Here is a 15,638-nt window from a genome sequence, read left to right as displayed (position 1 = left end):
AGGCTGGGTGGCGGGTTCGCGGCTACCGCCGGACTGAGGCCTACTCCGTCGCCTCTCAGTGCTATTGTCCCTGGGCCCGGCCCTGACCGGGCCCACCGGGGAGGCGAGTGCTCCGGCTCCGCGGAAGATGCCGGACCAAGCCCTACAGCAGATGCTGGACAGGTACGGGTGGCCTTGGGGGAGGACGAGCCGCGGACCCTCGCCTCCGGCCCTGTCCGCGCCCGACCTCAGGGATCTTCCGAAGCCGACCCCCGCGTGCCGGGAGGAGTTCCACGGCCTAGGGGCCGGGTGCGGGGCAGAAAGTTTGCAGTCCGTTCTTGGTGGAGGGCAGAGCGGGCGGCCCGGGTGCGTAGACTTAAAGCGAAACTAAGTTAAGGAGTGGCGTATAGTTTTGCTGGAACGACGTTGCGAAGTACGAGGGGCTCATGTTAACCCACAGTCAGTTTCTTTTTGTTACTCTCCTCCTCCCCTCCCCCTCAAACTATGTTGTAACGTGTTTGTCAGCGATGTCAGTGGCAAGAAGAATCAGACCGTCTTTCTGGGAAATGATCCTTCTCCAATTTTAACACTTTTTCCAAAAACCAAGGATAGACATTCTTCTGGAAAGCTTCATAGATTGACTTCACTCCTTTTTCCCCATCCCATCCCCACCCCAAACTGTAAGGTCAAGGGTATCCGCAAGGGACTTGACCAGAGTAGAGGTTATGGAAAACAGCCTCGAGTCCAACCTTGAACTCTTAGCGTATTTCACCATTCGTTGAGTTCACTAAGAAAGCTTTATCTTGTAGTGGGGCCAGTTGTGCATTCCTGGGGGGCTCCAGTGGGTAAAACTCTGTGAAATCGGCTGCACCGCCCTCTACTGTTCGAATTCAGATTCATGGGTTCTACCATGAGTTTTTTGAAGACCCTTAATCCACATTTTCCCCTAAACCAGGCCTTAACTTCCTGGCATAGCCATGCTACAGGCTAATGCATAGTGTTTGGTTGCCTACAACTCTTGATAGACCACTTGCCACTCTGTTCAGCAGGTGAGACAGCTCTCTGTACTGAGAAAAGGTCCAACTGTAAGGTGTTAAATGAAAGGCCTCCCTTAAATGAGATTATACCCAGTTCAGTGCAGTTTGGATCTGCCCCACCCAGAACACGTGTCCTCCCAGAGCGACAGGCATTTCCTTTAGGGCTTGAAATTTTGAGACATCTAAGTTGATAAGAAAGCATGTTACTGAATTCTTTCAATTGGGGTGACCCAGTGATTAATCTAGCCCTTGTTTAAGGAGAGCATTCAGGTCAGGTTGTATTGACTACCCACCCTCTTTTTATGTAAGCAGTTTAACAAGCTCCTAGAAGGCAGAAACTTACTCACCATTTATCTTGAATCCTACAACAGAGCCTGGTACTTAGGAAGTTATCAGTAAATACTTGTTTCGTGACAAATGCATGAACTTTTTTGTCATTTTCCCCAGTTCTCTAGGGGTCTGATAATTTACCATACTGGCAAATTACATAGGACTACTGAAATACGCCCATCTCCTGCCACTGCCAATTCCAATCAAATGAGACCCTATTCTGGTACAGGGTATTTTATAATTTTTTTTTTTTCCTTCGGAGGGCCTGCTGCTTCCATTTTTAGGTAGGTGACTTTTAGAAAAGTTTGTGTCCAAAAGCTGATATGGCTTTCAGACACTCTTTGAAGATTTCCATAAAAGTAAAAAATCCAAGGAGTGCTAGTGAGGCGTTTAAAATGTCTCAACAGAAACTTGAAAATTCTGGTTGCATTTACTGAAGCAGGTGACTATAATACTGGCTTCCCTCATCTTCTGTATCTTTTTGACATACCTCAAGGTAGATTCTTAAGATGACATTCAAAGATTTTTTTTTTAATTTTTGATTATTTTTTTAATGAAGGTACTGGGGATTGAACCCAGGACCTCAACATGCTAAGTATACTTTCTACCACTGATCTATACCCCCAGTTCCTCAAAGATCTTTATTATCTGAGTCGGTATTTTGCAACCTGGCTTCATGTTAGAATCACCTGGGGTATAGATGGATGCCTGGCTCTGCCCAAGACCAGTTAGTTCACAAATTTCTGAAGAATGGGGCCTGAGCATGTATATTTTCAGAGGCTTTCCACATGTTTGTTGTCGTTGAAAACCACTATAAACCCTAAGGGATTATTTCATGAGAAGAGATAGTATGGGTTCATAAGAAAAGCTTGGCAGAAATCTTGAAATTCTCATTTTGCACTTACTAGCTTTGTGACTTTGGACTTAAATTCTGAGTCTCTACATCTTCATTTATAAAATGATAACGTCCTACCTCACAGGACCACAGCAGATGAGAACACAAGTAAGTACTTCGTAAAACAGTAAAATACTATTCAGATGTTAGGCACACAGATGGTACTTGAGATTATAGTGTAACCAACCAGAGTAGCAATCCCCGCCCCATGCCCATCTCCATATTTACTATCATCTTAATCTAGGTGGGCCCTACCTGCAAGCTGAACAGTAAGATACTTGATAGGTTCATTTGAGGGATACTGACAGGCCCAACAGACTAAAATATGTCAACCTATTAGGACCCAGAATTCTTGCCATGAATTTGGCTTCCCCCACAAGCTTGGTCTCTGGCAATTTTTGAGGGAGAGAATTTAGCTCAGAATCTTGCCCATATGTTGATTTCTTCAGTGCAAGTTTTATCCTTGAGAAGAGTAAGGAAATGTGTATAACACACATTGTTCTTTTGCTTCTAGGCTAAAATTAGGCATTTTATAGTGCTTACTAAACATTTGTATTCATTGAGTTGATTTATTAAATATTGATGCCTGCATTTGCCCGGTACCATTCTGGGCCCTTGGTATTTGTGGTAGTGAGCTTAACCAAAAATGCTTATATGGAGCTTAAATTTTAGTGAGATTTGTGTTCCATAAATTGTTACATAAAATGAAGATTATGTTTCTATAACATGAATGGTATGTTCAGTTTATATATTTAGTCTTTCAGGGGTTTTTAATTAATAGTTACTTACTAATAGCTGAAATTGAATTGCCTTGTCCTTTGTGAATAACTAAATTTAGTTTAGCAGTTACTTATCTGGATAAATTTTATTACTCCAGTGTTTATAGGTGGAAAGAGTATACATAGGTATGTATTTTGATTGCCTTTCATTTTTATAACAAGCAGCTGCTTTATGTAAATTTATCGTTTGAACCTTTTAAATTGTTTGAGAGTAGTGGAAAAGGGGTGGCTTTCTAGTATCATGAATGATTTGGGGTCACACATCATTGCCCTGAAATTATAACCATTCATAAACTCAAAGTCTTTACATTAGGCTCTCTGAATCTTGGTCAGTTTCTCTTCCTTTCCTTCTTTGCCAGACTTTTTAAAGAAATCTGTTGTATATTATTCTGTCACCATCTACTTTCTTGTTTTCTCTTTTATTTCTAAAAATTAGAATTAAATGTATAGAGAATACAAATAATATTATAACAAACTATAAGAATGGACCTCAGTTAAAGCCTGGTGAGAAATACTTCTGGAAATTTGACTTTTGTGTACCCTTCTCACAGCAAACATTCAGGAATCTGTTGAGGTTGTTTTGCATCACTTACTTGGCACCTGGTGGGTAGACAAGGAATGTAACCAGTGTCCCCAGAACAGTCAGATGAGGAGAAAAGCAGGGAGAATAATCTGCTCCCCACCTGCCTCCTGCAGTGGCAAGGTGAATTAGAATCCTCACTCTAAGTGGTTATCACCACACATGTACATCCCTTTAGAGGTTGTAGAGTGTTCTGATAGGACTATGCTGTATTATCTTCTGATTTATATAAACATCTCATAGTTACCAATAAAGCACCTTCTCATTCTCTTTGTCAGTTGGCATCTTTTCCTCAATCACATTACTGTCCCATTTTGACGATTACAGAACAATACCTGGAATTTAAAAACATTAGCAATTAGTTATATTTCCTTCCATCTCTATGTAAAAAGTGGAAACATTACAGATAAAGTCCCCTTTGAACACTATCCCCAGTCCCATGTCTTCTCTCCATCCCCACTACACTATCATAAACAGGTTTATGTTCTTCCAGTCTTTGTTTAATGCATTTATATATACTATATATAATTCATAGTTCTGTTTTTTTCTGAAATTTAAATATATTAGTCTGCAACTTGCTTTTGAAAATATTGAGATCTGTGATACACAGCAATTAAAGAGAATATATATATAATCCATGGTATTAACATTCCACTCTTCTTTCTTAATCCATTCCCCTGTTCATGACATTTAGTTTTTTATTTTCTCATTCTCTCTTGTAATTTGACTTTCACTCACCTTTCTTGTCCTTAGCTCTCCTAAAGTATACTAAAAGTTACCAGTAATTTCTTAACTGGTAAACCTAATGACTTTTCTTCTTGGTCTTCACATCACTTGACATTTATGTCATGAAGATGAAAATGGTGACCACCACTCCCTAGCTTCTTGAAACTGTGTTCAGTTCTGTCACACTATTTGTCTTTTGCTTTTTCTCCCTTATGTATCACCTTACCTTTACTCCCTTCAGTCGTTTAAATACAGTTCAATCCTCAGGGTTTACCATTCTCTGAAAAGTATACCCACTTACTATCTCACCTTTATATGAGTGGCTCCCAGATGTATGTCTTTATTCCTGGCCTCTTTCCCACACTTTGGGTATACACAGTATTACTAGCGCCTTAACCTATCCAAAACTAAACTACCAACACTTCTCTGGCTTTTACTTACCGTGACTTCCCAATTTCTGGCCTTTAATAGATCCATTCTAGTCTATCAGCCATAACCTACATCTCTTTTTTTTCTTTCATTCTTTTTTGCTTCTTTTCCTCTAAATCCACTTGCTTATCAAATATTGTATATTCTTCTTTCTGACTTCAGTTTTTCTCTTCCATTTTGACTTACAGAGTCGTATTAGAATTGGCCAAGGCACAGTCATGTCATGTCCATGCTTTAAAACCTGCCAGTCTTTACATCACCTATAGGATAAGAACTAACCTTTCAAGACCCTAGTGAAGGGATTTAGCTCTATTGATATAATCCAGCCCCAACCTACTTTAACCATACTCTTCTGCACTCCACTTCATTGTTCTCTGAATATATCTTGTTCTTCATCTTCTTATTTTTGCTTTAGATTACTTCCTCTTTTTGACATCTGGCCAACTCTGACACATCTTTGGAATTCAGCTCAAGTATCACCTTGAAGCATTACACAGCTCCTTTAAACAGAACGAGTTACTTCTTCCTGTATTTCCATAGAACCATTGTGCATGTATCATAGTACATCACACTACTGCAGTTTTTTAGTGTACCTATCCGTGTCTCAGAGCCTTCCATACACACCCTTTACTACTACTGCCATGCACATTCAAGCGGCAGTTCACTGAGGACAGATAACCCCACAAGGGGAAAGTACATTGGAAACACTGTAGAATCATAATGTCTTTCTTTTCAATATTTATGACATATCAATGCCTAGAATAATCTTACTGAAGCACCATTTTAAAAATACCTCCTTTGCTCAAAACCTTCTGTGTTTTCTTAATGGCTTGTTAAGCTTAAGTTCAAATTCTTTAGCCTGGCCTTTGAGATCCTCCATAATCATACTTGTTGTCCTCCCTGTTATGCTTAAGACACTGAGTATATGGCTGGCACCAACTACCTTTTTAAAGTTTTGCTTCTCTTTAAGGAAGAATGCATAAAGTTCATGTCTTTTGCCCAGGCCAAACTGATTTGCTCACTGTCCTGTGTCCTTTTCAGCATCTTGTCTTTTAAAATTCTACCCACTCTTCAAGATCCAGTTTAGTTTCTGCCTCATTTATAAAGCTTTTCTGACCATTTCAGCCAGAAATATTTCCCTCTTTCTCCAGACCCATGTAGCAGTCCTTTACATGTCAGACATACATAGCTGCCTCCCATCTCTTTACATGCCATGGTTCATAACATGAGAGATGGTAATTTTTATATGGCACATTGGAGTACACAATGGGTTTAGCGTCTAAACAATGGGTTTAGACTTCTGGTGAAAGCTCCTTATGGCTGCTTAAAAGTACCGTAGCAAAAATGAAACATGTAATCTCTTGTACTGGCTATAATTTCCTTAGAAATGAGAGACAGAAAATTTTCTCAGAATACCCCATCCACATGGCAGCATGGTGCTGTGAAAAAAGCTGATGCTTTGGAGTTGAGGCCTAGGTTGCATCCACGCCTTTTTACTTAACCATGAGGCCTTGAGCAGGGCATTTAACCCTTCTGGGCTTTTGTTCCCTTATTTATTTAATATGGAAATAATTATGCTTGCAGAGTTTATGAAGATCAGAGAGAGAGGGCATGGCATGAATATATGCTTAGTAAATGATTACTTTCCTTGTGGTATATTTCCCTTTCCCTCTTTCAGAATGTGTCATGATTGTGGTTATAACTCTTTGATGAATCCAGATACTTTGACTTCCATTCCAGTTGGGTGAACAGACATACAAAGGGATTTTTAGTCTTGATGGTATAGTTCCTGTTCAGAATACATGGGATGTGACACTTTTAATCCTGAGACAAAGCAAGCAGTTTGCATTTTTTCCATTGTTAAATGGGGTGTTCCTTACATTAACCAGAGGATGGTTCTGTAAGTATGTCCTGAATTAAGGACATTACTTTTTCTCTTTCTTTAAACAGTCATGCGAATACATTGTTAAGGCACCATATATAATACAGCAACAACAATTTAAAGCTTGTTTCATTGCTCTCAGTCCTATATTCTAGAACTCTTCTATTCTGCTACACTCCAGTGTTCATCAGAGTGATCTCTAGGGCAGGAGCCTATGATTTACCAGATGTTTCAAATAATCCAAGATAAACACCTGCAGTTTGAGTCTGCAAAGATAGGCTTTACTGCCAGCTGTTTTATTAGATAACCATACCTACCTTGCTTAGTTAATTTACATGCCAGTGAGAAACTATTCTATTGATGAGTAGTTTCCTCCCCTTTTTTCCCCACATACTTTTAAAATAATTAACTTAGACATATAAACAATGATTTAGTCACAAATGAACCCTGTGAAGTCAGGTTACCTTTGTCATCCATCATTTCCTAACTGGTTTGTAATATCTGGCTTTGTTCTAAAACCTTTCTGCTCCAGCCACATTGGTCTTCTCATTGCAACGATATGCTCATTTCTATCTCTAAGCTTGTTTCTGCTGATTTTCTTACTTCAAATACCCTTATTCTTTTCATTCTCCAGTCCTCATCTCACCTGTAGTTCTTCATTCTCATGAAACCTCAGCTTTTTCATCCTGTATTTCATGTGGTCTTCATCATATTTCTGTATGGTCACTAACATCGTTTCTTGGCACTTTATGTTTTGTGTGGTTGTTTTTATGTGGTCCTTCTTGCATATATTTGTTCCTTAACTAGACTGTGTATTTCTTGTGACATCAAATAATGAACATACTTAATAGGTACTCAAGTTGATTAAGAGATCTTGAATACTTAGATTTAAGACAGACCATGTATTCCTCAAACTGTTTATAAATTTTACTATTAAGAAGGATATGTAACTGGAAAAAAGTTATAATTTTAAAATCATGTAGAATTAAATAACTGATCTTTTATAAAGAGTGGCATGTTATACATACGGATTAGTGATATTACCAATGCCAATAAGGCTATACATTTATTTTAAAGAATAAGTAATATTCTTTAGATTGGTCTAATTTAGTTTTTCATATTATGATAGTGATTTGTTCTTTGATCTCTGAACTGAGCATGATAATTCCCAGATCTCTCTTTATAAACTAATGAGCCCTACCTTGGCTGGTGGAAAAGTGTGGAAGTAAACAGTGACTGTGTATATCAGCAAACAGGCAGCATTTAGAAAACCCAATGGAAGGAAAAGAAGAGTAGAAGAAAATGAATTGAGGACTTTAATGAATATTTTAAGCAGTAGTTTTGACCTATGAAGAAGAACTGGGGGGTGATTAGGGATCCAGGACTTTTTTCCACCGAATGGCAGGGTGCCAAGCAGAATTGTTTTATGCATTAATTTAGGCAAGAAATGCATTCATAAAATCTAAGCAGAGATGTAAAGTTGACACCATCTTTCTCATCTCTATAGGTGCCATTATTGCTACTGTTAATTTGGTGGTTATATATGTTCCAGGCAATTCTTAACCAGTTTCATGATCACTTGTTTAATCCTTTGCAATAGAGAATCTTAACATAAAACCTTTTTATGCTGAGAACTCCTTTGACAGTTTAGTTAAGCCTATGGGTTCCTTCTTAGACTGTTTTGAAAGAATAAAACAAAACATATAAGTCAGAAATGAAGCAATTTTGTTGAAATAGTTATCAAAATATTAAAAATCTGGCATAGTAGTATAGGCTTTAACACATTTAAATACAAAATCTATTGGTTTATCTATTATCAATGGATAATTTCAAATTAGTGATGGGCTAAATGTTATTTTGGGATCTGTACAGCTGTGATATGAAAATTTCTGGTCACTGTACTAAGTTCTAATTGCTGTACTGCAAATATGACAATGGTTTGCTTACATTCATCATTGGAAAAAAATTTAAAATTTTCTTAGAGTTTAGTGAAAATAAAAGTGTAATTTTTTTCCCATCCAGGTTTATCAGCCCCATGAATTTTTCATGGACCTCAAATTAGGAACCCCTACCTTACAAAAAAAACTCTGAAAGAGATTGTCATTAAACCTAAAATAAGTGGTGAGCAGGAATTTGAACTCAGGCAATCTGGCTCCAAAGCCCAAATTTTTTAACTAGTTAGAATATCCTGAACTTAAAAAATCTTTTCCCCAAATTTAGCCAGCTTTTTTCCTTAGAAAAAAAAAATCTCAAGCATTTTATTTACTGTTTAAATTTAAAACCAAATGACTTTAAAGTATTTACTTTAAAGTTGAATGTAAAATGAAATTTTATTTTTGTATTATGGTGAGTCGAGGAAACTTACAAAGGGGAGAAATATGGAAAAAGGAAAGAAGAATAGCCAGAGCAGAGGTTCTCAAACTTTAGGTATCATGATTACCTGAAGGACTTCACAATGTTGGTGATTCCTCAAAAAATCAAAAATAGAATTAGCATATGACCTAGCAATTTCACTTCTAGGTATATACTCAAAAGAATTGAAAGCAGAGTCTCAAAGAGATATTTGTACACCCATGTTCATAGCAGCATTATTCACAATAGCTAAAACTTAGAAGCAGTCCTAGTATCTATGATTAATGAATGGATAAGCAAAATGTGGAATACAATGGAATATTATTCAGCCTCAAAAAGGAAGGATATTCTGCAATATGCTACATCGTGGATGAACCTTGAAGACATTAAAAAAAAACTAAATACTGGATGATTTCACTTATATGAGGTACTTAGATTAGTCAAAATTAAAACACAGAAAGTATACTGGTGGTTGTCAGGGGCTGAGGGGAGAGGAGATTGAGGAATTGTTTAATGAGCACATAGACTTTGCTTTACAAGATGAAAAGAGTTGTAGGGATGGGTGGTGGTGATTGATGGTAGCACAAAAATTTAAATGTATTTAATACCACTGAACTTTATACTTAAAAATGGTTAAGATGGTAAATTTTGTATTTATATATACTTTACCACAATAAAAAACATAATTTAAAAAGCAGTTAAAATAAAAATTTTAAATGTAGTGTTGAGTCCCATCCTCAAGAGTTTCTGATTCTGTAGGTCTGGGGTAGGACCTGAGAATTTGTATTTCTAGCACGTTCGCAGAAGATACTTATACGTAACACTAAGCACTGCTTTCTGAGAGATTGGAGGATTGAAGAGAACAAGGGGAGGAAATGACTTAAAGGAAAACTGTTATTTAGAATTTGGTCAGAAATTACCACCTCTTCTTGGGTGTAGACTTTAAAAGGTTTTTGGCTTTGTCCTTTGAAATAGAAAATAGCCAATTATATTCACCTTTTTAAAGGGTATTAAAATTGCCATCCCATAAATTATAACATTAAAATATGTAATAACTTAAAGTAGAATTAAAGTTATATTGATCCTGCAATGCAAATATTATGGTATTATAAGTAAAAATTTTTAATTTCAAAATACTTGGTTTTATATTTGTTGGCTGTTTTTAGCTGAGAAATGATCTGAGCCAATAGCAGAATCAAGAGCATATTTTTGCCCTGTGTGAGAAACAGAAGAACTTGGAAGACTCAAAGTCCTTGCAGTGGGAATTAGGTTTATTTAAGTCTTTTCCGCTCAAGTTCCTGTCAGTAGGAAACAAAGCTGTTGACAAAAAATACTGTGTGTACATATAAAAGCTCTTAGGAGTTTACATTATATTATTGTTCTGGGGCTATCTCATACCCAGTTTCTCACGCTCTATAACAAGATTGTTTGGGTTGCACATGATGGAGAATCTGCCCCCAAACTGGTTAAACTAAAAAAAACCCAAAAGCTGTGGGTTTATGTAAGTGAGCAGTGCAAGGGTATATTTAGCTTTAAGCACAGCTTGATCCATGTCTCAAATAAAGCCATCACTTTCCATCTTTCAGCTTCCTCTGGGTTCTTTAGGCTCCATATGGTGGCTCTTCTGGCAGCAGTAGCCTCACACCCTTATTTAGCTTCATGCTTTTCCTGCCTTCAAGCCCAGTAGAAAACAAAGTCTGTTTACCAACTTTCCCAGCAGAAATTCTGAAGTTCACTCTGATACAACCAGCTTTAAGTGCCCAGCCTCCCAATCACTGTAGTCTAGGGCTTGGGATACTCCCTTAAATCTAAGGATTGCTCTTCCTGGAGCTGGGACTATGGGACTACCTGCCTACACTACGTACATAGCTGATGTTGCAGGGAAGAATAGTTTTCCTTTAAAACTGGGGGATACTTTTTCCTAAAGAAGAGGAGAAATCATGCTGTACATTAAACCACAAGTTTCTACTCTCCCCTCTAAGATCTTGAGAAACTATAAACCCATCATTTTTGAACACCTCTTTTCTCCTTAAATGGAAGGAAGTGAGGAATTGGGGGATGAATAACTGAAATAGATTACATCAAGGAGGGAGTAGGGTATGAGGAAACAAAGAGGGAAGGCATAATTTTAAGACCTTCTCAGGTGATGTTCCTGATCAGTCTGTTAGACTTTTTTTTTTTAATGAGGAAAGAAAAGATTGCTATACATGTTTTGTTCTCTCTCCTCATTTCTAATCCTAAAGACTAATAACTCTACCTTATAGGCTTTTTACCCCAAAACATTCATATGACCATTTTTATAAGCTTTGAGTTAATTTCCCATGTTCCTGGCCCTTACTTCACAGACGAATGTTCTTTCCATATTAGGTAGCTTAAACTCCTGTACCTAGTAAGGTAGTAAATCAGTTAATAAGTTCTCTAGAACTTAACATTTTCTGTACTGTTATTTATATTAAAATATTTAGTCATCAGAAGCAGTTATTTCTAACCTGAATAAATCCAGTAATTGTCCCTTTCACACAGTTTGCTTTCTCCAGTCTTTCTGCTTTTTTCTACCTGCCATTTTTATACCCTAGCAGTTCTCAAACTTTATTGTACATCGGGATCACCCTGGGGGCTTGTTAAAACACAGATTTCTAGGCTCCCCTCCTCTAGAGTTTCTGATTTGCTAGGTCTGGTGTAGAGCAAGAGAATTTGCAGGTTCACTAGTGATCCTGAGCAGTTGGTCCTGGGATGTTTTATTTTTGAGAATCCCTGTAATAAAATCACTTGCCCCTGCTAATTTCTACTATAACTCCTCCCTGAAGCCTTCTCTGATCTATGCAGATTGATTTTTCCTTCTTCTTAAAATGGGTGTACTGTGGTAATTTCACTAGAACCTTTAATCAATTTTATTGACTGGATATAGCCCCAGTTAAGTTATAGGGTTTTCCAGATAGATACAATCTTCCATTTATTTTGTTTGTGCAACCACATGGAGCCAGTGAATGCTCAGTAAATGTTGCTGGCAATTTCTATAATTTTTAGTTGCTTGCTTGTTTTGTACTATTATTAAGTTAGAAGTTTCCACTTCATATTTATTTGTATCTTAAACTATAATTTTTAGATGAAGTAATTTGGTGTTGTCGGAAGTTTACATATTGTGGGCAATACTATTTGATCTCAGATGACCATCATCAGATTAACTGTTGAACGACTGGAATAAGTAGAAAATGGATGTGGTAAGTTAGTAGATGTTGAAAATCAGCAAACTTCTTGAGAGTATTGTCATCAATAAGGTTTTTTTGAAAAACATCTCTTCTGTAGCATAATTTAATTTGATCTCTGAACATTAGCTTCAAAATCCAAATTTGTAAGCTGTATACTCACTGTCACTATGAATCAGACAATAAAAACAGGGTTATTGGGATTAACACTTCTAATAAGGCCTAATAAGTGTTCACTGTATATTATCATTCCTTGATCTTATCTATCATAGTTGTGAAATTGGAAAAAAATCTGACAGTGCCTGTTTTAAATGTCAGTTGAATACCTTCTAAAAAATAAAACTTGAAGTATTTAGGGGTGAAATACACTAATGTCTGCAACTTTGAAATGCATCAAAAAAGGGATTGGTGAATGAATATGTGGTAAAGCAAATATATAGCAAAATGACAAGGATTGTAGAATCTAGATGTTTGGAATATGGGTTTTCACTGAACAGTTTTTCAACATTTTTTGAAATTGAAATTTTTCCTATTAAATATTGGAGGGAAATATACTTATCTAGAATTTATTGGGATTATAGCTATACAAGTATTCCCATTAGACTGATACATGAAACTGCCATTTACATAAGTCAAAACAGACAAACAGAGGTAGTTTGATTTGGTTCAACCTGTTAAGGCTGTTGTTCTGCATTTTATTTTATTCCCGATGACTGCAATTGGCTCAATTTAAAATTCAGTTCCCCTTAATATTGATTAAGTATGCTGGTTTTGCTGTGCTTAACTACATGTATGTTTCATTGTTGATATGAAAATGTGTAAGAACCTAGAAAGTTTCTAGGTTCTAGATATTCTGCCTGTGTTTTGTTATTAAAATAATACATTTCATGTCCCAGAAGTATACAGATATATTTACAAAATTACCTTGGTTGTGGGGAAAATATATACTAACACCTCAATTAATTAGGTCTATTTGCTCTACACTTGTCAGTTGAAATATTATGAAAAAAACTAGGTTGAAACCCAGTCAAATCGTGGATAGTGGTGATGGTTGGACAACAGTGTGAATGACTTAGTGATATAGAATTGTAGTCTTAAAAATGGTTAAAGTAGTAAATTTTATGTTATGTATATTTTACTGCAATAGATTTTTTTTTTTTAAATAAGGTGGAGGAGGAGGCATTTTTTGGATAACCATAAGATAGCATGAAGTCCCAGACAGCTTGCCTGAGGTAGGTTAGAGGGTCAGCGTGCTTAAACATACTACTTATCTCCAATTTTTACCACAGTAGATCATGTGAAACCTGACTGAATTTGAAAGCTGAGTAAAAGCACAATTTTGGATATTGTTGCCATGTATTCAGTTCAGAGTTTTTTCCCTATTCTAACTGAAAAGTTTTAATTGGGGCACACAATTAAAATTCATGTTTTACAAAGACTGGAAACGTCACCCCTCTGTGGTACCTGACTTTATAGTCTTTCCCACTGAGCATACTTAAGCTAGTTGTCCTGACAGAAGCCACTTATCTAATTAAGTGAAAAATTTACAGTAGGTAACAAGATTTAATTAGCAGTTGTTTCCAATTGTGCAGTCAAACTTTAATGGTGGGGGTAGGGGAGTGAATGGTGTAGGGTTGAATTGTATTTGCCCTAATGGAAATCAGTGTCAAACCTGTGTTAATTGGGAGAGACTGCAACCTAGTTCTACAAGAACAAGTAAGACTTCATGAAGTGCCCTTAAAATCAAAATGGGAAAATATTTTAAAATTAGCCATCTATATAGAATTTTTAAAAATTTTTAAAAATCTTGAGATGTCTAGCTTTCAAATATAATAAATATAATTCCCACCAAAAAAGGAAAACCAGTTATACCTATAATGGAAACATAGGCCCAAATTTATCATATCACCATCCTAAAAAAATCTATCCTGGTGTCTTCATCTCTTCTCCCCCTTGTGCTTTTTTTTTTTTTTTTTCAATTTAATAAACATTCTCTCTTCTTATAGTCATACTTTACCAGACAGAGAAATGGGTGGGTTTTTTTCTCTCTCAGTTGAAAATTGAATGAGACCATATGTGAAATCACTTGTGTAATACTTTAGTTCTCCAAGTTCAATAAGTTAAGAGGTTAATGTTGTTGAAATGACGGATACACTGAATTTCACATATTCCTGTAGTTACCACTTCTCAAAGAATTATTAGGTCTTATAAAAGAAAAGCAGTTTCAGGGTGGGCTCTTTGCATTCTGGTTCATTAGAGAATGTGAAGAATTGCTTGAAAAAGGGAAGAGGTTACAAAAACACAAAATTCAAAATCTGCAGAATCTTGTGTATTCATGAGGAAAAACAAAAAGAAGAAAGTACCCTACTAGAAATGTGTTATTTTGTCTCTTCAGTCATATAATATATAGTCTTTTAATACAGAATTAAAAGTTCTATAATATAACATATATCTCATCCCATTAAATAAGAGCTGCAGTGAAGAGGAGGCTAGGATCTTAAAGATGACATTATTTTCTCTTTTTAATTTACAGAAGTTGCTGGGTGTGTTTTGCCACTGATGAAGATGATAGAACAGCTGAATGGGTGAGACCATGCAGATGCAGAGGATCTACAAAATGGGTTCACCAGGCTTGTCTACAGCGCTGGGTGGATGAAAAACAAAGAGGAAACAGTACAGCGAGAGTGGCATGTCCTCAGTGCAATGCTGAATACTTAATAGTTTTTCCGAAGTTGGGTAAGAAGATCCTTAGAAACAACACAGATATATGTCATGTTACTACACATAACCTTATGATCCTACATTTATTTTTAAGTGACCCATCTCTTTGCTTTTTTGTGAATTTCTCTATCCCCTTTCTGTTGTTTTCTCTCTAAATGTCAGACATTTGTTTTGCTAACAGTTTACTTTATCCTTTATATATCCCCATATCCATCCGTTTGTCTGTTTATTAAATGTTCTCGTTTTAGTTGAGTGGATAATGAACTTGGACATCTAGCTGGATAAAATCAAATAACGAAATTCTAATAAAAAACTGACTAAAGAACCTCATTCTCTGGAAACCATTGGTGTGGGAGAAAGAAAACAATAGTGTGTTTTTTCTAATACTTATCCTTAATTCTTCTATTAAGGAATAAAAGTAGAGAAATTAAAGATTTAATAAAAGACAGTGTTAAACTATCTTTGGAATACAGTTTATGTGGATGTCTTTCATGAAAACTGCTTTCCTTTTTCTCTGAATTGGCAGGCAAGAAATAACCAAAGGTCTTTGAGAATGTGGCTAGCATTGAAATAAGTGTAGCATATTGCTTAAAGGAAGCTGTAACTAAGGCTGATATTTAATTTGCATGTTTAGCACAGCCATGTGACTGTGAACTGGTGTCATTCTCTTTGGTGTTTATTCCGTGCTAGTTGTTAAACATTTTTAATATCACCCTTGACTA

General features: G+C 36.4%; 1 protein-coding gene across 2 annotated transcripts in view; it reads left to right on the top strand.

The window, feature by feature from the left end:
- The first annotated feature begins 22 nt into the window (after positions 1–22).
- MARCHF5 (membrane associated ring-CH-type finger 5) overlaps positions 23–15,638 on the top strand; it is a 42,515-nt gene continuing 26,899 nt past the window's right edge. Inside the window, exons 1-3 of one of the 2 annotated variants that reach the window (XM_045507457.2) lie at positions 23–162; positions 13,363–13,427; positions 14,729–14,931. In XM_045507457.2, the coding sequence (XP_045363413.2) occupies positions 13,402–13,427; positions 14,729–14,931 (229 nt within the window). In that variant the 5' untranslated portion in view covers positions 23–162; positions 13,363–13,401. The remainder of the gene's footprint in view (positions 163–13,362; positions 13,428–14,728; positions 14,932–15,638) is intronic. The other variant, XM_010971220.3, reaches the window with a different exon arrangement.

Source organism: Camelus bactrianus, chromosome 11 (genome assembly GCF_048773025.1).
Source record: "Camelus bactrianus isolate YW-2024 breed Bactrian camel chromosome 11, ASM4877302v1, whole genome shotgun sequence".
In the NCBI taxonomy this organism is placed as follows: domain Eukaryota; kingdom Metazoa; phylum Chordata; class Mammalia; order Artiodactyla; family Camelidae; genus Camelus; species Camelus bactrianus.
This window is presented reverse-complemented; position numbering and strand designations above follow the sequence as displayed.